The sequence below is a fragment of the Pteronotus mesoamericanus genome, unplaced genomic scaffold, assembly GCF_021234165.1.
Source record: "Pteronotus mesoamericanus isolate MK-2021 breed Mesoamerican mustached bat unplaced genomic scaffold, CSHL_Meso_final contig_25, whole genome shotgun sequence".
Taxonomy (NCBI): domain Eukaryota; kingdom Metazoa; phylum Chordata; class Mammalia; order Chiroptera; family Mormoopidae; genus Pteronotus; species Pteronotus mesoamericanus.
Genome location: NW_026555105.1, coordinates 18200344 through 18221259, shown reverse-complemented (window position 1 = coordinate 18221259; position 20916 = coordinate 18200344). Strand labels below are relative to the sequence as shown.

General features: G+C 47.3%; 1 protein-coding gene across 3 annotated transcripts; it reads left to right on the top strand.

Moving 5' to 3' along the window:
* Nucleotides 1-10702: 10702 nt before the first annotated feature.
* TP53INP2 (tumor protein p53 inducible nuclear protein 2) lies at nt 10703-20634 on the top strand. 3 transcript variants are annotated; one of them, XM_054573857.1, is made up of 5 exons: nt 10703-10903; nt 11762-11871; nt 15337-15511; nt 15900-16191; nt 16743-20634. In XM_054573857.1, exons 3-5 carry the CDS (start codon nt 15388-15390, stop codon nt 16993-16995), a joined length of 669 nt encoding a protein of 222 aa, XP_054429832.1. In that variant the 5' UTR covers nt 10703-10903; nt 11762-11871; nt 15337-15387; the 3' UTR covers nt 16996-20634. The 3 variants fall into 3 exon arrangements, with proteins under 3 accessions (XP_054429832.1, XP_054429834.1, XP_054429833.1); XM_054573858.1 differs by lacking the exon at nt 10703-10903 and adding an exon at nt 11082-11127; XM_054573859.1 differs by lacking the exon at nt 11762-11871.
* The last annotated feature ends 282 nt before the right edge of the window (nt 20635-20916 follow it).

Genomic DNA, 20916 nt, shown 5'->3' with positions numbered 1-20916 from the left:
TCTGACCAGGGATTGAACCCACAACCTTGGTATATTGGGAGGATGCTCTAACCAACTGAGCTACCTGGCCAGGGTGGGCCAGTTCTAAATGCAAACCTAAAGCTCTTATACACCATTAGTAGAAATCTAAACTGGTACAATAGTTTGGGAGAGCAATTCAACAGCATCTATATAAATTTGAAATGTGTACACTTATCATCTTGCAACTCACTTCTCTGAATCAATTCTCTTCAAACAATAGTCACTGGAACATTGCTTGTGATAGCAAAAAATTGAAAACCACCCAAATCTCCATCAATTAGTGATCAACTAAATAAGCTATATAGAGCCATACAATGGGAAACCATGACACAAGTTTTGTTTTGTTTTTAATGAGGTAGATCTACATGTGTTGACGTGGTAGAACTACAAATCATATTGCTGAGTGAAAATGGGAATCTGCAGGACAGAATATATAATATATTTATGTAGAAACCAACAAACTTACAAGCAGTATAGACTGTTACATCCTGGAATCTATTTGGCAATATCAACTTTTCCATTGCTACTGAAACTTTTGAGATAACCTTAACTGACTAATACCCTCTAACAGATAGTCATCTTACAAATAAATGTGCAAAATAATGGATAAAATATTCATTGCAGCACTGTCTGTAGTAATTAAATATTGGAAACCACTTTTCTTTCATTAGGAGACTGGTAAATATCATGCATACATAAAATGGGATGCAATGCAGGTGTAAAAAATAATGAGGCTTTTCCATACGGATAAAGAAAGATCTGCAAAATATGCTAAGAAGTGAAAAAACAAAATAAAAATGGGTCATAAGAATATCCCTGTATATGTGCAAAAAATACATAGATGTACATATGCATTGGATTTTAAATGCACAGAATATCTCTCGAGGAAATCACAGGGAGCTAGAGTTGGTAGCTACCTCCAGGGAGGAGACTGAATGGTCGGGAGGGAAGGGACACCTGCTTTTCACTGTATTTCCTATTGAACCTTTGGAATTTTGAACTGTGTTTCTGTAACTAAGTAAAAAAAATTAAAGTATAATCCTAAACCTAGAAGCAAAACAAGCCCAATGAAACAAACGACTTCCTATATGTATATTCATATGTTGTGTACAAAAAGGGAAGAAGGATACAGTCCAAATTAGGGGCAGTGTTGGAAGGCCTCTGGGGCTGAATGAGGGGTGGTCAAGGGTGAACTTGACTTTATCTTGATTGTTTGAATTTTGTTTATAATTTTTTAGAAATTACAAAGTTTGTTTGGATTTTATACAATTATTTATGTGAATTGTTGCATCCTTTAATACATTTTAATTTTTAGAAACAGATTTTAGGTAGATGGAATTACAACTATCCCCAAGCAAAAGAGTGAGGCTGACTTTTCTTTTGAAAGAAGGATTCATGTCATGCCCTTTGTCCCACCTGCTTTACCCAAGGACACCCTGGCTCAGAAGGAGTCACCTGGGCTACTCCTGGCATCATTCCAAAGAGCCTCACCTGTCACCTCTTACCTGCTTGGCTCCCTATCCCTAGTATTCTGGGCTGAGAACCAGAGCCAATTGACTGTAGGGTCATATTTCCAGAGGTCCTCATCAATGTGAGGTTGAGCAAGGCCAGCCCAGAAAAATTGGGACAGCTGGCTCTAACACCTTACCTCCCTGTTCCACCCCATCAATGCCCAACCCCCCTCATCCTCACCTCCGAAAATGTATTTCTCTCTCAGTGCATTCTGCGGAAAGAGGTTATCTGAAGAATCCATTCAAGTAGATATGTAGGAATTTAGAATATAATCTTGGAGTCAGGCTGACAGGATTCATGTCCCAGTCTGTCATTTAGTAGCTGACAGACCTTGGGCAGATAACTCAAACTCTCTGCCTCAGATTCCCAATCTGCAAGATGTAGATAATAAGGGTAGCTCCCTCACAGGATTCATTATGAAACTGTAATGAGAGAGTATATGAAAAACCTTTAGAAACACCTCCTGGAACATAGAAAGCAATCAATAAATTTTAGTCATGATTATTAATGCTTGTGCAAATACTTTTATTAAGTACAGAACTAAAAAGCTTTGAAGGCCCCTGCAGAAGAAAATTTAAATCTGGCAAGCCAGTAAATTGCCTGGATATAGAGCAAGGAGGCATTAGTCATTGGTTTTCTAATCCAACTCAAACCAGGAACAGTTGTTAAGACAGAGGAAGTTCTTGAACAGAAAGTCTAAGGAAAACTGCGTTCCAATGAAAATCTGTGACAACTTCATTTCACAGATGGAAAGCATCTGACCTGGGAGTTAGAAACTGCTGACTTTGCCCTTCTCAAATAAGTTGGTCAATGTTGATTTTGTGCATGCAGGTCAGTGGTCATATTGTATTTTCTCAACTAAGTTGAGTAATTATATTTCAATGTTGCCTTTTTATTCTTTTTAAGCCAACTTTGTTGAGATGTGATGAGTGTTAACAAATATATACATCTGAGTAACCAATCCCACGATCGAAATATTGAACATAGCTATCACTGCAGAATATTACCTCATTCCCCTTTGTAGTTAATTCACGTACCCCCAGGCAGCTATTGATCTGCTTTCTGTCAGTATATATTACTTTTGCCCGTTCTAGAAGCTCATATAAATGGAATCAGATGATATATACTCTTTTGCATCTGGTCTCTTCTGTTCACACGGTGTTTTGAGGTTCATCCATATATTTGCAGGTATTCATAATTTATTCCTTTTTAAATGCTTGGTAGTAGTCCATTGGATGAATGTACCACAATTCTGTTAACTTTATATACTAGATTTTGAGAGACTACAGATTGACTGTGTTTGAACTCTAGGAGACAGTGAAGCGATAAGAACTGGAGGTAGAAGCCTCAAATTCCTGTCCTGTCCCTTTCACTCACTCACTCCGTTTTCAAGTGCAAGTCCTTCCCCCTCCTTCAGGCTTCAGTTCCTCATCTGTAAACTTAGAGCACTAAATTACATCTAAATGACCATTCCATGCAATTTCATTACAGGTAAAAGGGTTTATTCTCTTATAAGAAGGCACATTTTTTTAAGGTTCACAGGTAAGGTCCACACGTAAGATCCTGTCTGCAGGAGCAGAGTAGACCCAGTGAATTCCTCTGGCCGGAAGGGAGGGCAAAATCTGCAGGAAACCAGACAAGCAATGGGGAATAAGCAGAGAGTCTCCAGGCAACTCCAGGAATCAATAAATAAATATTTACACTCTATTCTGAAACTTTATCCCTGACTTTTCTGCCAAAAGCTCTTGGAGGTAGACTCTTGGCTGGAATCCAGGGAGTTGGGAGAAGGGTCAGGGGGATTTCATGGAGTAGGAGGGGTTCTGAGGAGAGAGAACAGACCATGGTAGAGACTGAGGCTGCCATTCTGGGTCCAGAAGGTGAGTAGGTAAAACCAAGGGTAAGGGATGGAGGGAAGAGCTTGATCCAGAGAATGGATTGGAATCTTTGAAAGATACCACTGAGTTCAAATACCTCCCTAACCCAAATAAATCTCAGGGCCCTATGTGACTCAGGCTTAGCACCTTCAATGACAAATTCAAAAACTACATTATAAGGGCAAATTGTTGAAAACATACTAGATGTTCAACTACAGAGGGCTGATTCAATAACTTCGGTCCATCCTTACTATGATACAACAAAATATTATGTGTCTGTAAAGAAGAATGAGACAGCTCTGTATGTACTTTTAAGGACTCCTATTTAAGTTGTATTGTTAAGTAAACAAAAAAAAAAGCAAATTTCAACACAGTATGCATGGTGTACTATCCTCCGTGTTCAAAACAGGGAGATCATATATATATATATACACATATATGTATATGCAGAGAATATTTCTGGCAATTCAAATAAGAAGCTGGTAACAGCAGTCGCCCCTGGGAAGCGGAAGTTGATCAGAGGGTGCTGGAGGTGGAAATGGAATGGAAACCTATATCCTTTTGTTCTCTGGGGTTTTGAATTATGCACCTATTCAAAAAGAAATTAAAATATATTCAATCCAAGGTCCATAGTCCAACTCCCAAAAGTAATTTTAAAAGGACTCAAATATTTATTTGTTATCTCTCAAAAGACATGAAAGGGTCTCCAATCCCTGTCAACACTCTTTAGAATCTCCTTTGTTTTCACTAATCTTCTCATGCCCCATGGCTGCCTCTCAGTGTCTCTTGCTCACCAAACCTGTCACTTTCCATCAAAAATTGTCCCTTCTAGGCCTTTTCCCACAGCCTTGCTTTTTTTCTTTCCTTTTCTCTTTCCTCACACTTTTCCATCCTGATACCCCAGTTCTGTGTTTCAAAAGCCTAGAAAGCAGTAAGACAAGACAAAACTCTCCTTAGAAAACCATGGGCAGGGAGAAAAAAGAAAAAAGCAAGCAAAGAAATTTCCCATTATGCTGTTATTGTACAGACATAACAACAAAGGCCCATAGAAGGGCAGAGAGTCACCCAAAGTCAAATATCAAGTCAAAAGCAGAGCCAAGACAAGGATGCAGGGCTCCTGATTTGAACTCACAATCCAGGCCATTCAATCCATTTTCCCCAAGGCAAACTTCTTCTCATTCTTTAAAGCCTCACTCACATGGCCTCTCTTCCTTGAATTCCTTTTTCCTTTTAGATTCCCCTAGCACTTTGGTCTACCTACTGTCCTAGTCCTTATCTCCATGTATTATAATGTCTCTGATTATGTTTCTGTTTACACTGAATGAGATTCACAAGTACAGAAAAGGTATCTGTCTCCCAGAAAGTAACTAGGCATTCCTGAGTGTATGGTCAACTGAGAGGATGCAGTGCTTGAAGAGACCAGCAGACAATGTGTTTTGGGAGCTCTGAGGAGGGAGAGGTTACTTCCTCCCAGAGAAATCTTGGAGATCTTCCTGGAAGAAGTGCCATTTGGCTAATAGATAGATACCCTGGAATTACATCCCACATATTCAAATTACTCATTTTCAACTATATGACTTTGGCAAAAGAAACAAGATAGAAAAAAAAAAGATTTTTCCCAATTATAACACTATTTTTATGAAGTTCACAAAAATATTTGCACTAAGACAAAATATATTAGAGTAAGATTAGTAACTCAAGCTGTCTCTTAATTTTCATGCAAAAATCTTTTACAGCCCTGACTGGAGTGGTTTGGTGGGTTGGGCAACGTCCTGCAAACTAAGGGGTTGCTGGTTTGATTCCCAGTCAGGACATATACCTGGGTTCTGGGTAAGGTCTCCGGTAAGGGGGCGAGCAAGAGGCAACCAATCGATGTTTCTCTCCTTCTGTTTCTCCCTCCATTCCCCTCTCTCTAAAAATAAATAAATATTTTTTAAAAACTTTTTCAACATGTGTGTTGCAGTTTTCAATTGTTGTGTAACAAACCTCCACAAACTTAGGGGCTCAAGACAACACCGATTGAATTGGGGTGATCACTTAATAAGGTTTATAAATATCTAATCATATTTTATACATCTGAAACTAATATAACATGTATGTCAACTGTAATTTAAAAATTAAACATTTTTAAAATAAGTAAGATTGTGCCGCACTAAAAAAAAAAAACTTAGTTCACAGTCCTATAAGTCAGAAGTCCAGGTACAGCTTATCAGAGTTCTCTGCTCAGGGACCCAAAAGGCTGAAATTTAGGTGTTAGCCAGCTGTGTTTTTATCTGAAGACTCAACTAGGGACAGTTTGGCTTCCAGGCTCCCTCGGGAATTCATTTTCTTATGGCCATGTTACTTAGATCCCCATTTTTTGCCGTTAGCTGGGGACCACTTTTGGCTTCTAGAGACCTCTCTTAGATTCTTGCCATGTGGCCACCTCCACAACATAGCAGTTTGCTCCTTCAAGGCAAACATGGGAGTGTTAGGCAAAAATACTGTAAATTTTTTACATATAGGCTTTATAACTTTTATGCTAGTTATTACTGTATACACACATACATACAATTAATATTTCTACACATAGTGGAATATATAGAAACATGCACTGACACTTGTTAGCTCAGTGATCTTGGGCCTCAGCAGTCTGAGCCCAAATTTCCTCATCTGTAAAATGGGGAGAATGACAGTGTCCATCTTGGAGAATTACAGGCACATAGTAGGTGCTCAGTAAATATGAGTTGCTGATTAGTCCTGAAGAATAGAGAGGATCTAGACACAAGATGAGGTGGGTTAGTGGACAGGGTTCTGAATGAGGGGGACAGGGTAAGAGCAAAAATCCCAGACACATGAACACTGGTGGCGGTTGGAGTATGATCATTTGTACAGGGGTGTGTGTGTGTGTGTGTGTGTGTGTGTGTGTGTGTGTGTGTGTGGTGTGCTGACAGAATAAACAGTGGATGAGGGCAGCTTCATTCACACTTCCTGCCAGCACTTACTAAATGCTTACTGTGTCCCAGGTACCATGAGAGGATGCCTGGCCAGCAGTGTGAATTGCATCTGGAGGTGGCAGGAAGGCAAGGAGAAGCTGTGAGCAGAAAAGGGCGGTGCTCTGAGCTTCAGGGAATCTGTTTGCTCCTGGAAGAGTGGTTGGGACCCCTGCTGTGGAGCGAACCTTCCTGCCCACTCTCTTCTCCTGAGCCTCAAAGCTAGAGGGATGCAACCATTTCTCTTCAAAAGTTCTAAATGTGGGAATTCATGCAGGACACTCACACCAAAGCAGCTCACTTGTGTACTTGTCCACATTCACAAGCACATCCTTGGAACACCAGAGTTACCACCCCACTCTCACACCAGGAGCAGGTGGGCTAAAACTAAGCCATACATTTGGCTCCCTGCTGTCTGCCTCCTCTTCCTGAAATGAACCCTGTACTGACCACAGACTCCTCCTCATCAGAGCCATTAAGCACCATTCACACAAACCCAGATGCTTGGAGGCTGGGACTGGAGTGCTGTTTAGAAAGTTTGGAGTTGGCCATTTTGCCAATGGGAAACTGAGGCTCAGACAAAGAAAGTAACTTGCCCAGGGCCAGGCAGTGAACCCAAGATTGATAGAACCGTGATTGGAATCTGGATTTAGTGACAATCAGACTATGGTTTTTCATGGTGTACACACACACAAAGTTACCTTCAATTCAGACATCCCTGGGTTAAACAACAAAGCTTTTTGAGTAAGAGCTCAAGGGGATATGGCCCCTTGTTAAAATATAGGCTTATCTATTTGGAGAACTTGGGAGTATGTTTAAATTTAGGCAGCCATACCAATTCAATTTTCCACCCCTCTGTCTCAGTTTCTTCATCAGGAAAATGGAAGAATAATATTACTTATATTAGGGGATTGTCATGAAGACTAAAGGAGTTATCAACAGGTAAAGGCTTAGAATACTACCTAGCACATAGAAATACCAACAGTATCATCATTAATATTACTTGTTTAACTCTATAAACCTAGTGGGGGTTTTGGGGGGTGCTCTGCTTCTAGGATGATAGGGCCTTGCTGGTTTTGACTCAGATTCCAAGCTTCCCACTTGGCTTCATCTCAGCCTTGCCCTCTATCTAGAGGGGAAGTCGGGAGGGGGGGAGTGGTGAGCCAGTTCTCCAGGAGGCTCATACCTTTGCGTATGAGCAAGGTCCTGTGAAGGACACACCCAGGCTGATATATCTCTACCGTTTGAAGTGGGGGGCCCCAAGCTATCAGGGAGCCTCCCGGGTTTGGTGAGGGCAAGGCCAAGGCCCAAACAAGAATAAAAGGGTGGCCTCTAGATTTCCAATCCTGGGACCCATAAAATTGGGCAAGTGCTTACATCTGGGCAGGGAGTAGAAGGGCACGTGTTAACCCTGTTGGTGTGAGCTCATGTGCACATGTGTATGTTTGTATATGGATGCCTTCATGTGTATGCAGAGATGCACGTGTCTATCCATGTACATATACAGGAGTGGCACCTTATATATGATTGAAAATGAGTCTCCAGGATCACCCCCAACACGGTGCTCATTGCCTCTTTTTATGGCCCCCAGGCATAGGCGATGGACCCAAAATACTAAGCCCACTCTCTGAGGCCAGTGTCAGTTGATGGCTCTGCTGCTCTATAATTCTAAGCAAGTACCTTGATCTCTGTGTGTCTTAGTGTGCTACAGTTTCTCCACCTATAAAATAATAAGTTTGGATGAATTGAGGTCAGGTTTCCCCAGTGGAGAGGGACAGGTCCCAGGAGTTTCAGGATGGGATTCCACTGGGCCTCAGTTCCCTACTTCCATGGGTATCTCTGACTCTACAGAGAGACTGAAGACCGGGCACCTGCCCTAGCAGCTTGTACATAGGGTTCAGCTAAGGTTGGGAGCAGAATCAGGGTCATTTACGGTACCAGAGCCAGGAACACTCTTCGGTGGGAACCAGAACCCTGTCCCCAAGTGCGTGCTTCCTGTATTCAGGGTAGAGGGGCCAGGCGTAGACTTCTGTGCCAGCCAGCCTTCTTGAGTTCTAACTATTGAGCCTTTGATTAGAGACTACTGTGCTAGGCCCAGCACAGGCCGGCTGGGGGGAGAATATGGACAGAGATTCTGCTCTTGAGATGCCATTCACTTGGGGAAGACACACATACATAAACACAGCACACAATTAAACACTTTCTGTTTAGTGAACAAATAAATGTTCATCAAGGAAGCTCTGGACATATGGGAGGGGACAGGGAAGGCTACCTAGAGGAAGGAGGGGTGGATAGAATCTTGAAGACAGGAATGATCTAAATTCAGAAAGGCCTGAAGAGGGTACTCCAGGCAGGGGGAAGAGCTTGAGCAAAAATGTGGTGGTGGAGAGGCAACGAGGAGTTTGACCTTAGCACAAGGTGCAGGTAGGAGAAGAAGGGGTGGGGGAATGAAGCTGGAGAGAACTGCAGCTGGATCATAAAAGGCTACAAATGTTGTGTTACAGAGTGTGGTACTTTGGGAGCCACAGAAGGTTTTAGAAGAAGCAAGTGGTGTGACAGGAAAGGCATGTTAGGGATTATTTAGTTTAAATCGGCAAAGAAGGTCAAGAGAGGGTATGAGATTAACAGGAAGTAGATGTGATGGGCAGAGGCTCACGGCTGCACAGACTGAGGACACTTTGGAAACACCACTCCTGGGGCCAAAACACGGCTCTCTCCTCCCCCTGGAAACCTCTGGGTATTATTTCCTGGATCCTTCTCCTAGTTGCTAGGGCTAAGGAGTCCCTCTGGGGTTTCAGACTAGGCGGGGACAGGATTTTCTCACCAGAGCATGAAGCCCTGGCCTAAATCACCCCCTGCCTCCTGTTGGGCCAGATGGGCAGCTCTCAGACCCACCCCCACCAACCCTGCTTTACTAAGAGTCTAGAACCTCTGGCTTTGGAGATTCTGAGGATGTCTCTTTGTGGCCTCTCTCTAGGCATTTCTCAGGCCGTTGGGAGACCCGGGGGCCTAAAGAATAGGATTAGCCGAATCCTGAGATAGAAGGAAACTTGGACACATTAAGTTTACAGATAAGGAAATTGAGGCCGAGAGGTAATATGACTTGCTTGAGGTCACACAGCAAATTTGGGGCAGCCAGGAGTGGGCCCAGGTTTCCTGCAGGAGGCTGAAAAACACTGGGATTTAGACAATCTGGCTCGTGTAGAGAGTGGAAAGGGGTCAAGACCAGAAACATTGGGTTCAAATCCTTGCTCTGCTATTTACATTAGCTTTGTGATCTTGGAAAGTCCCTTGAGCTGAGTCTGTTTTTTCACCTTGGAAATAGGAATAATACCTACTTTGGGGGGTGTTGTGACGATCAAAACACATATACAGTGCTACACTACCGTGCCTGGCACTTGGTAAGTGTTCAGTAAATGTCACCTAATGGTCTGTCAGTGGCAATAGTAGGCACTCAATAACTGTTGAATGCATTATTGAATATGAATCCACATGCTAACAGTAAGATTTGTGAGCCTCACTTTCCCCGCGTGTACGTCGGGACTAATCATGAATCGTTGTCCTGTCACTTTTCTGTCCAGCCCCGGTAGCAACAGATTAAATAAGGTGTGTAAACTTCCAGGACCGAGCAGTCTCTAGGTGAATGTTTATTCAGCCCAGGGCAATTCCTTTCCAAGTCCTACTCACTAAAATTTCCCGTCAGCAAACCAACCTCTCTACAATCCCAGGTGCTGCCCAAGCATAGGTGTTTGCATCCTATATCCAAGTCCCCCAATCTGTACTACTCAACTCCACCTCTCAAACCTGCCCAGCTGAGGAACCGTGGGGTGGGAAAGCAGAGAATGTGTAGGGGTGAGGAGGTGAACAGAAAAGGGAGGGTGAGCAGGAAGACAAGTGCTGGGAAGGATGGAGGATCACGGACATGGTGTGAAGTTGAAAAGTACATATTGGGGGACTGGGATATAGGATGTAGGTGAGAGGATCTGGGGGACATAGGGAGGGGTGAGGGCGTTGGGAAAAGAGGAGGGAGAGCAGGAAGATGGGAATCCCGTAGGGAGGAGTTGGACCCTTCTCACTGAGAGGTCTGTGGGTCACCCCAGGACAGAGGATCCAAGCTCCCAGCAGTCGCCTCTCCGGGCGGCGCCCCGCGGCTCGGAGTTGGGCTCCCAGGCAGGAGCCACTAGCCAGAGGAACGGAGGAGAGGAGGAGGGGAGGGGAATCCGCAGCCTGGGATTGGTCGCCGCTCCGCCCGCCAGTGACGTTAGGCGGGCGGGCCCCTTTGTGACGTAACAATCAGCTGTTTGAACGTTCCAATTTGTGCTGCGAGCCCAGCGGCGGCGGCTGCACACACTCAAAGCCCCGCGGGGGAGAGCAGCAAGCCACGAGCGTCCGACGCGTAGCTCCGCCGCCTCCTCGACCAGCCCCCGGGATGCGGCCTGGCCCGTGATCAGCCGCCGACCCCTCGCCGTTCCGCGGCACCACTACCTCAGCGATACCGGCCCGCTGCACCGCCGGGGTCCCCGGGTGAGTCCCGACCAGCTTTAGCCAAGGGGCTCTGTGCGCCCCCACCTCCTGGGTCTTTGTCTGTCTCCGCCCGCGGCCGCGGGGGCCGCATTCCCGTCTCCCGATTGGCTGCTGCCTGCCCGGTAGACCGTGACGTCTCTCTATTTGCATTTGACATTGAGACGTCACTAAGGCCGGCACCGCCCCCCACCCCCCTGCTCGGGTCGCGTGTCCTCCCGTGACCGGTGGGCGCTGGGTTGGGGCTGGCTTCTTGGGTGAGGGACACTGAAATGCTGCGGGGCCCGGAGGGGCCTTGGCAGTTTCCTGGGTTAATCCAGGGGCTGGGGTCAGGCCTCTGATCACCTACTTTCTCCTTGCGGCTCCAGAGAGGTTCGGTTGTGCTGCTGGGTCTAGGTTCGGGGCGGGGTGGGGGGTCGTCAGGAGTTGAAGGGAGGCCTGGAGCTCCAGCTCCGGGTCGTTGGGGCAGCGCCAGATGGTGGTGGAATCTCTTCCCTGTGGCTCCAGGCTCCGCACCCCCAGGGTCTAACATAATAACCTCATCCTAATCCCTGACGTGTGTGCAGCGCCTTATCTGACTTCGCTCCCATCCTCCAAACTAGGGGTCTTAGATCCCATTTCACAGAAGGGGAAACTGAGTCCCAGAGAGGGTATGTGGCTTACTTGTGGTCGCGAAGCCAATCAGAGTCATGCCTACTGAGTGAGCAACAGATGCATTAACCATGGGCACATGCCTAGTAGGAACTCAATACAAGTAACAAGTTACATATCCTCCTATGACTGAGGACACTACCGTGGGCCCAGTACCATCCAAATTTGATAGGGCTCCTAGGTCTCCTCACTCCTGGATTTTTTTTCCAGGAGTTCTTTGGAGATTGGGTCCCGTTTTGTGGCCCTGACCCTCGCTCTGTACCTTGGAGACCCAGAGCCTAATGAAATTGCTGTTTCTCAGCTGTTTTGACCACAAAAAGGTGAGTCAGTGGCTGCATCAGTGTGTCTCCAGGGCTGATTTTGAGGTGGGGTCAGGGTAAGAGTTTGGCCCTTCATCACCTCCCCAAACCCCAGAGTTGTCAGATAGAAGGACATGACCTGGCCTAGTGTTGGTAATTACAAGGTTCCTGCTGCCCCTCTCTGCCCATTGAGAGGGGCAGGAGAAAGGGCAGGAGAGGAGAGCATCTGACTTTCTAAGTGGATGGGCCTAGAGGCTGGATGGGCTTTGCTCAAGGATGGGCTGGGTAGAGGTGGCTTGGGGCTCAAGTGTTATTCTGGTCACGGCTGCTGCAGTTATTAAGGGGAATGGTTCTCCCTGGAGCAGGGCTGGGAATGTGAGAACCAGGAAGCTGGCAGGGCTGGGAAAGAAAATCCGGGAGACTCCCCAGTGGTCATGAGAGGGGCGGGCACTAGCTGGCTGGTGCTGCTTCTACTCTTGGCTCTGTCACTGACTTGCTGTGTGACCTCGGGCAGGCAGCTCTTCCCCCACCTCCAGCCTCCCTTACCTCAATCTGTCTGTAATTTGAGGAGGCCCTGAGCAGACTCTGGTACACAGTGGGTGCTCTGGTAAATGCATGATGAACCTTGGTGTCAGGAACCCCAGATCCTTTTATAGCTGGGCAGGGAGGGGGCGGTCTGAGGAGACCAGTGATCATGGTCTGATTCATATCTGCCCTCCCTATCTGAATATTTTGGAGGATTATTTGCTGAGGTTTTTCTGTGTAAACTCTGGACTAGAGGCTCAGTGGCCTGAGGTTAGGCTTGCCCTGCCACCATCCAGCTGTGTGTCCTTTAGATAGATTTATATCTTCTGATCCTCAGATTGTGAAATGGACTTGGTGTCTATGATAGTCCCTGAAACAACTCCTAACTTCATTTTCTCAGTAAAATAGTAGGTCCTTAGAAAGAGGGGCTTCCTCATCAAGGCCCCAATCTTCTCTTCCTTCAGGAAGGGCCAAACTTTCTGGATTTTTTGTAGCTACATCACTAACTCCTCCCTGTGGCTACAGACGGGTTGGGATATGTGGTTTGTGCTGGGCAGGTACTGGTGGGATGGCCCAGCCTTTCATAATCCCCGTAGATCTCCCACCAGGGAACTCAGCACCCAGGAAACACTTCCTTCTGGAGTTCATTGTGGGTCTCCAAATGTGGAAATACTCTCAGGGTTGGAGCTTAAGGGATTTTCTGGCAATTGTGAAAACACTCCCAGGGAATGGGAGAGATAGTCACAATCACATAAATACCCCAGGTGGGTTAATGAGTAGAGTAGAATGCCCTCAGGGAATGTACTGGGGTTGGCCAAAAAGTCTGTTACATTTTTTCCCCATAAAGGACAATTTTCATTTTCACCAATAACTTTATTGATTTGGATATTTTGAGTATGTTGGCTATCTCCTTCTGTTGGCTTCTAGTGGGTAGAGGCAGGGATGCTGCTAAACATCTTCCAATGCATAAGACAGCCCTACAGCATAATAGTAGTAGTGGGTCTGTCTTATGCATTGTACCAATGTCAGTAGTATCGAGAAACCTCACAAACTACCTTTGACACGTTCAATCAGCCACAGCACCTTCTCCATACACTGCACAAATTTTTTTTTTTTGCATTTCAGTTTCTTTTTTTCCCTCAAAATAATGAAGCATAATACTAAAAAAATGTCTATTTTCTTCCATCTTCAATATTAAAATGGCTGCACAAAAATTCACCAATTTTGGTAGGTTTTTTTTTTAAATGCATACTTATATGACAGCTGTCACAATACAATCTAACAAAATTGTTTTGAATGAAGTTAAAGACAACTAAGCACTACTACAGCCATCAGTATGGAAAAAATGTAACAGACTTTTTGGCCAACCCAATAAGTATGGACATGTCGCCAGGGAGTTCTATAGGAAGTACAGAAACATTCTTCGAGGAAGGTGACAAGTGGCTCAGTAGCAAAACTATTGACCATCTTCAGGGGACAAATATGGAGGGTCAAGCTTTAGGGACATCCAGTGGGCCCTGATGGGGAGAGGAGCAGATTTATAGCCACCTACTTGGTGTCTGCATTCCTGAAGCAGGGGTCCTCTTCCTTATCTTCACCCAGGGAAGGGCTGACTGAGGCTTTGAGTCCTGGTCTAACCCTCAGCGCTGATCCTTAAAGGCTCCTGGGGTGTGATAGCTCCCTCCCTCTACCATCACCTCCCAATGACCTGCTGTCTCCCTGGGGCCAGGCAACCTGATCTTCCTCCTAGCCAGGGATGCTGCCCTTGAGCAGGAGCTTGGGGGTAGGGGGTTAGAAGGGGGAGGGCCTGTGGGAATAGGATCTTCCAAGCTCATTTCACAAACAGAACTGAGGCCTGTGCAATCAAACGGTTCTGTGGTTCTTAATCTCTGGGTTCAAGTAGTGCTGTTTAGGAAATCATGATGAAATCCAAGGTTCTTCACCCCAGAAAAATGCACATGGACCATGGCCCTTGGCCACCAAGTTAAAAAAGCCTAATTCAGAGAGACACCCAGCAAAGGCAATGGAATATAGTGATTATGGGTGCTGCCTTTGGGCAAGTTACCTTACTTCTCTTCGCCTCAGTTTCTTCACCTCTAAAAAAGGACTAGTAATTATACCCACTTTCTAGATTTGTGAAGATTACATGAGGCAATATAGGTAAAGTGCTTAGTATAGTACCTGGCACATGAATGTTAGCAATATTAGGATAATGATAAATAACCACAACATTGGGCAATTTCTTCCTTGCTTGGAGAACTCCTAATTACCCTTCAAGGACCAGCTTGGATGTTCAATCTTCTGGAGACCTTTCTTGAGAGTCTGGTCATATATACCTCTCTTTCCATGTCCCTAGAACATGCAATAATATATTAAATAGTTGATTAAAGGGTACTGTTCTAAGCTCTTTGTGTTTGGCTCCTTTCATTCTTTTTTTTTTTTTTTTAATAATTTGCTAGTTTCTTTTTTTCTTTAAAGATTTTATTTACTTACTTTTAGAGAGGGGAAGGGAGGGAGAAAGAGAGGGAGAGAACCATCAATGTGTGGTTGCCTCTCATGCGCCTCCAACCGGGGACCTGGACCGCAACCCAGGCATGTGCCCTGACTGGGAACTGAACCAGCACCCCTTTGGTTTGCAGGCCAGCACTCAATCCACTGAGCCACATCAGCTAGTGCCTCATTTAATTCTTACAAAGGCCCAGAGGAGAGTACTGTTTTCATTGCCATTTGTCAGATGAGAAAAGTAAAGCACAGATAAGTTAAATAACTTCCTACGGTCACACAGAAAATAGAAAAGCTTGAAAGCAGGCTGACACACCAGAAAGCACACATGCCGCAAATCTTCCCCACACCTCCCTGTTGTACCCTGATCTGGTATGGGGACTTGGGGTGATATCCCTAGGCAGGAGTGGGGGTAGACGTCATTTAGTGGTGGCTCTGACTCCTCTCTATGCCTCTCAGGTTTTTGCACTGCTATAGAGCGCCCCCCTGAGGCCGCTACACTCCCCCACCATGTTCCAGCGCCTCACCAGCCTTTTCTTCAGCAACCCCCCGCCCCCTGAGGATCCCGACTGTCCCCAAGCCTTCGTTTCCGAGGACGAGGAGGTGGATGGCTGGCTCATCATTGACCTGCCGGGTGAGGCCTAAGTCGGGAACCACAGCTATGGCTGATTACCTGGGCCTGTGAAAGTCAGGTGGCCAAGCAGCGGAGGAGACGGGAGCTGGTAGGGGATTGGGGAATTCCCCAAGGCCTGCTGGGCAAACTGGGGCTGAGGCAGTGACACTGGAGGTGGGGTAACACCCCATGCAAGCCCAGGTCGTCTCCTGGAGGTGCAATGTTGGGGCCCACGAACACTAGGTTGAGGCTCCTGGTTTGTGGGTGCCCCGTGAGGGCGATGGGCAGGGCCGAGGATCTGACTAACGATACCCTTTCTCTCCCCACCCGCTTGTGTCCGGTGTGTGCGTGTGTGTGCCTCCTGGCTGCACCCCCTCCCTCGCATGGCTCCCCCTTCGGCACCCTGTAGACAGCTACGCGGCTCCGCCCAGTCCCGGGGCAGCCCCTGCCCCCGCAGGCCGCCCTCCACCCGCACCCTCCTTGATGGACGAAAGCTGGTTTGTTACCCCTCCCGCCTGTTTTACTGCAGAGGGCCCTGGACTCGGGCCTGCCCGCCTCCAGAGCAGCCCTCTGGAGGACCTCCTCATCGAGCACCCCAGCATGTCTGTTTACGTCACCGGCAGCACCATAGTGCTGGAGCCTGGGCCCCCTTCCCCGCACCCCGACGCGGACCTGCCTCACGGCGACCTTAGCGAGGATGGGTGAGCGCGGGGCAGAGTGGAGTCCTAGGGACGCGTGTCTAGGAGGCCAGGGTCTCCCCCTGGAGGCTGGGCAAGCAAGCCCAGGTACCGCCCCGGAGGCACTGAGGAGGCGGGACCTTTAGAGGCGAGACTTCCAGGCAAAAGGCCGAGAAGTCGGGAACAAGGATCAGAGCCTGCCTGGGGGTAAAGGGGTGGGGCTTTGAATGGGGAAAGGCGTGGCTAGGAGTTGGGAGAGGCTGGAGGGGCAGGGCTGATGTCTAGGAGATGCGGCTTCCAGAAGCTTAAGAGAAAGGCAAGAGCCGAATTACGAGTTGGAGCGAAGTCTTCCCTGGGGTCTGGTTTTCACCTGTCACAGGGGCTAGAACACGAGGAGCTATCTCTAGATTGGCTTGGAGGAAGGGCTGGCACCCTCAAGAAGGGCATTGGGTGCGCCCCTATGAACAGAGGCATTATTGCGCCAGGACAAGGGTGCAGGGACAGGGTGGGAGATGTCAGTGCTCCTTTTAGCGCTGCACTGGCCCGGCCCTGAAACGAGTCCTCTATCCCCGCAGGGAGCTGGCGCCGGTCCGCCTGGAGCCCCGGGCCCTGCACCATGCAGCCGCCCCTCTGCCAGCGCGGGCTGCACTGCTGGAGAAAGCGGGCCAGGTACGGCGGCTGCAGCGGGCCCGTCAGCGGGCGGAGCGTCATGCGCTGAGCGCCAAGGTGATGCAACGGCAGAACCGCGCCCGCGAGAGCCGTCAGCGCCGGCCTAAGCACCAGGGCAACTTCATCTACCAGCCGTGCCAGCGCCAGTTCAACTATTGAGCGTCCGCCGGCCGAACCACAAACCCCTTGCCGACCCCGATCCCTGTCAGGCTCCTCCGCCACAGCCAGTGTGTTGCTCAAGGGGCGCCCACAGCCCACCTGGGGCTGGATGCCACAACCTCCCTCCTTAAGTGTGTGTGAGGTGGGCTGATAGCCCCCTTTTCAATCCCCTCGATTTCCCTATCTCTGAGTCTCTAATCCGCCTCTGAACCTCTTCCTGCCCTTCACCCCCTCTCTCCTTCTGGCCCCCATGCCCAACATCTAACCCTTCATCTCCCCTACTCTCTTTCCTTCTGTGGTCCCCACCCTCATCTATGCACTGACATTCCCCTTCATGCTTGCCCTCCTGTCCTTTACCTCTGGCCCACTCCTGTTTGAGTCTCCTCTTCCAGTCGCAGATCTGGCTCTTTCCTCACTTTAAATCCCTCTTTACAAGCCTCACCCTATCTCGTTTGGCACTACATTCGCTCCTGCTCCCTTATTATTCATCCCCAGTAGTTCCCTCCCAAATAGATGGGGTGGGGAGGGGGGGCTGAGACTAAAGTTTTCTATGTTTAGTTTCATCCTCCCTCCTCCCCTGAGGGCTGGGCTCCTTGTAGTTGTTTAGGCCTAGAAAGGTAAAGTATGTGGAAAAGGACTGTGAGATGTGAATTAGAGGGAGAAGGTGGATGGAATCGAGGAAAAGAGAGAGCCTATTGGTAATATAGACAAGACAGACAGGTTGAGAAGCTGTAGGAAGCAGGGCACCATGGGAGTTGGTACTGTGTGCGTGCTCAGAGAGGCCAAACCCTGCTCTCAGGTTGGAGCCTTGAGTCTGCCCTCACCTCCCTTTCCTGTAATCCCAACTCCCAAATCCCTTCCTGAAATCTACCCCTCTGTAGGCCTCCGGGTCGAAAAGGCTTAGTTAATACCTTGCTACCCTACCCCCAATATGTCACCCCAGGAGTAGAGGCTGGGCAAGGCCCTGCCATCCTGGCTATCTGTTCACATGCCCAAGGTGCTAGAACTAGCTTAGGAGAGATGCAGGCCAGAGGGCTTCTAGGCAGGGAAAGTGCACACCCCAGAGTAAGAATGCAGAGGAATGATGCTGGGGAAGACAAGCTGTGGGGTGAACCTACCCCAAGCTTGACAGCTCAGCCTTCATCTTGCCTCTGGCTTTATATTTTACACCCTGCCCAGGATGGCTAATAAACACTCCTGGGTAGGAGGCCAGGAGCTTCACTGTCCCAATCCCTGAATAGTCCCTACCCGGCTTCAGAGCCTTCAGGGGACTCTCCTCATCTTCTCCGAGTGCTCTCTTCCTTTCTAGGCTGCTGGGGAGAAATGGGTACCCTAAGGTTCCCCTCCCCTTCTCCTCCAGTAAATACCTGGAGGAGGAAACCTGAATCCCTGGGTGAGACAGAAGGAATAGGGGCAGTCAGCTTTGCCCTTCTCACGGCCGGACTGAATTTTGGGCTCAGACACCAGCAACAGCCTTTTGGGATGCCCCAAGTTGCTTCCCTTTTTCTTGAACTGTCCTTTTCTAGTGTGTGCTCTTTCTTCCTCAAAACTTTTAAGATTTCCTGTTACATACTAACATAGGTCTTCCCTCTTACCCCAATTCCAGGTCTCACAGTTGAGCAGAGGCTTGGAAATAACTCTGCATTCCCATGAGGGCATCAGCAGCTGCCCTTCCAGACCCTGTAGCCCAAAGCCTCATGTGGAATGTGTGGGTAAGGGAGAGGGTAGCTCAACGGATGTTGGGATGGGGACAGAGGAAGCCCTGTTGGGGTTTCCTATCAAAGGGAGTAAGCCAGAGCTATACTAAAAACTGATCAAAGCCCCCACGCCAGTCCACTAGGGCCTCAGTAGTTGGCAACCTTGCTTCTCTCTCCAAGATTCTCCCTCAGTTTATGACCTTGTCACTTTTTTCTTCCAGCTACCCCTTGGTCACTTCACAGCCAGCTTAGGGTCTTCAGCACTTTCAAGAGTCAGAACTTCCTCCAACTCTTCTTGCTTTATCGCCTTTGTTGCCAGCTGGGGCCTAGGCTCAGTCCTGGGCAGTGCCCATGATCTTTCTGATGGGGTAAGAGTAGTAATAGGACATTAGGCTCAAATATCAAAAGGCCCTTCCTTACCCATATTTCTGGAGCTCCTGTAGTTCTAGAATCTTCCAATCTCATCACCTGGCTGGTTGAAAGGCTTATAGGTTTTTGTACTTTCCTATAGATTCTGTAGCACTTGAGTGTGGCAATATTTTAATTGTGTATAGATTTCTAAGAACCAACACTACTCGGTCTCTTGCTAGTCTGATTCCTGAAGCATCAGACCTCATCATATTGTATTGACTGTGTATGTGCCTTTCACCTTGAGCATGCTTCAGGATTTTTTTTTTAAACCACAGAACTTGAATATATGAGGGAACCAGAATTCACAAAGTCCTATGCAACCTTAGACAGGAGGGGGGTTAGAGAGTCTGTCTTGACTGATGTTTTCAGAGACCCTGGAGAAGTTTGTTCCAGTTTGTGAGTATTAATTGTCAATACTACCAGCACTTTGCCAAAACTGAGTATGTCAGAGGGACCCGTTTCTAGAGTGAGTCCCAGTTACATCAAAGGGCAATTTACAATAATTCCCCAATATGTCTGAGTGCTCTCTCCAAGCTGGGTGTCACTTTCCAGCCTTTGCCAGTCTGGCCCCAGCAGGGTATCACATGTGTATGAATGCAGTTTGATGCCGTTTTGAAGTATGCCTGCTCCCCAGCTCCTGCCTGTGCCCTGATCAATTTGCTTTGACCCATAATATCTTAGGTGCAATAAGGACCCCACTAGAGCCCTTGGATGCCTCCTCATATCCGTGTGGCTTTATGTGAGGGGACCGAATGCAGACACATTATAACCCCTTATATCTTCCTACTTGCCCTGCCACCTAGTTCCAAATGGAACCAAGTTGAGTGCATCCCTCTTGGGTGTTTTGTGTTGAGACGGGCTGAAATGAGGAGACTCTGGTTGACCATGTTATGACATGTCAACAGACTCAAGGACACAACCACCTCAACACAGTCACGTGGCATGCCTGTGTATGTGTGTAACAGGATTCTGATTGTTAGACTGTAATGTTATTCCTCTATGGGAGAAAAAAATATAAAGAAAAAACAAATAAAAATCTATTTAAAGCACATTATGCTTTCTGCCTGACTAAAGTAGGAGAAGCACTTTGCAATCTTAAGCACAGTATTGGCAGAAAGCATTATCATCAGGCTGGCTTTGGTTTTTGTGTGTATCATAAGGGAAGGAAGAGGGCAGATAAGCTTGCTGGGAACAGTGTGGGGTCTGGCTCATAACTAACTACTTTTAGAGGATCCTTGTAATGTGAGACATATAGAGTAAGATAGAATAGAGATGAGAATAAGAGTGTGACGGAGAATCACCAACTCATCTTTTTGGCCTGTCATTGGATTATGGCAAAGGCAAGGAGCTACTGAGGGGAAAGGATGGGATATATGTCTAGACATAGGAGACACAGAAGGTTGAGACCCAGACCAAGACAAAAACAGAGCTCCAAGCATCTGAGTCCTTGAAGGTAGATAGCAGTTAGGGTGGGAGAGAAGCAGCTGGTTTGTAGACTACAAATTTTTATGTAAGAATTGAGCCAGGGAAGGGAAAAGCCTGGGCATGTAAATGGTAAGTCACCCCTAAGCCTGATGCAGATGTTACAGGGCAGCCAGAGTGGAATGTAGTGGACAGTTTTGAAGTATGTAACATGTAATGACTGCTTTTATTTGGGAACTGCCCCATTTAACCACAGAGCTGGACTGTGGTGGAACGCTGACCTAGACTGGGCTAGATTCTTGATGCTGTTACAAAGAATCTTGCTGGTCAGGCTGGGCTTATCTCTTGAATGGAGGAGGTATTAACAGTTGGTTTGAAGCAATCCAAACCT

Excerpts from the sequence above, each read along its gene's own strand:
- TP53INP2 (XM_054573859.1), top strand. The coding sequence starts at position 15,388 with ATGTTCCAGCGCCTCACCAGCCTTTTCTTCAGCAACCCCCCGCCCCCT. Across the intron at positions 15,512-15,899 it reads GCTCATCATTGACCTGCCGG|ACAGCTACGCGGCTCCGCCC; the intron begins GTGAGGCCTAAG and ends GGCACCCTGTAG. Across the intron at positions 16,192-16,742 it reads GGCGACCTTAGCGAGGATGG|GGAGCTGGCGCCGGTCCGCC; the intron begins GTGAGCGCGGGG and ends CTATCCCCGCAG.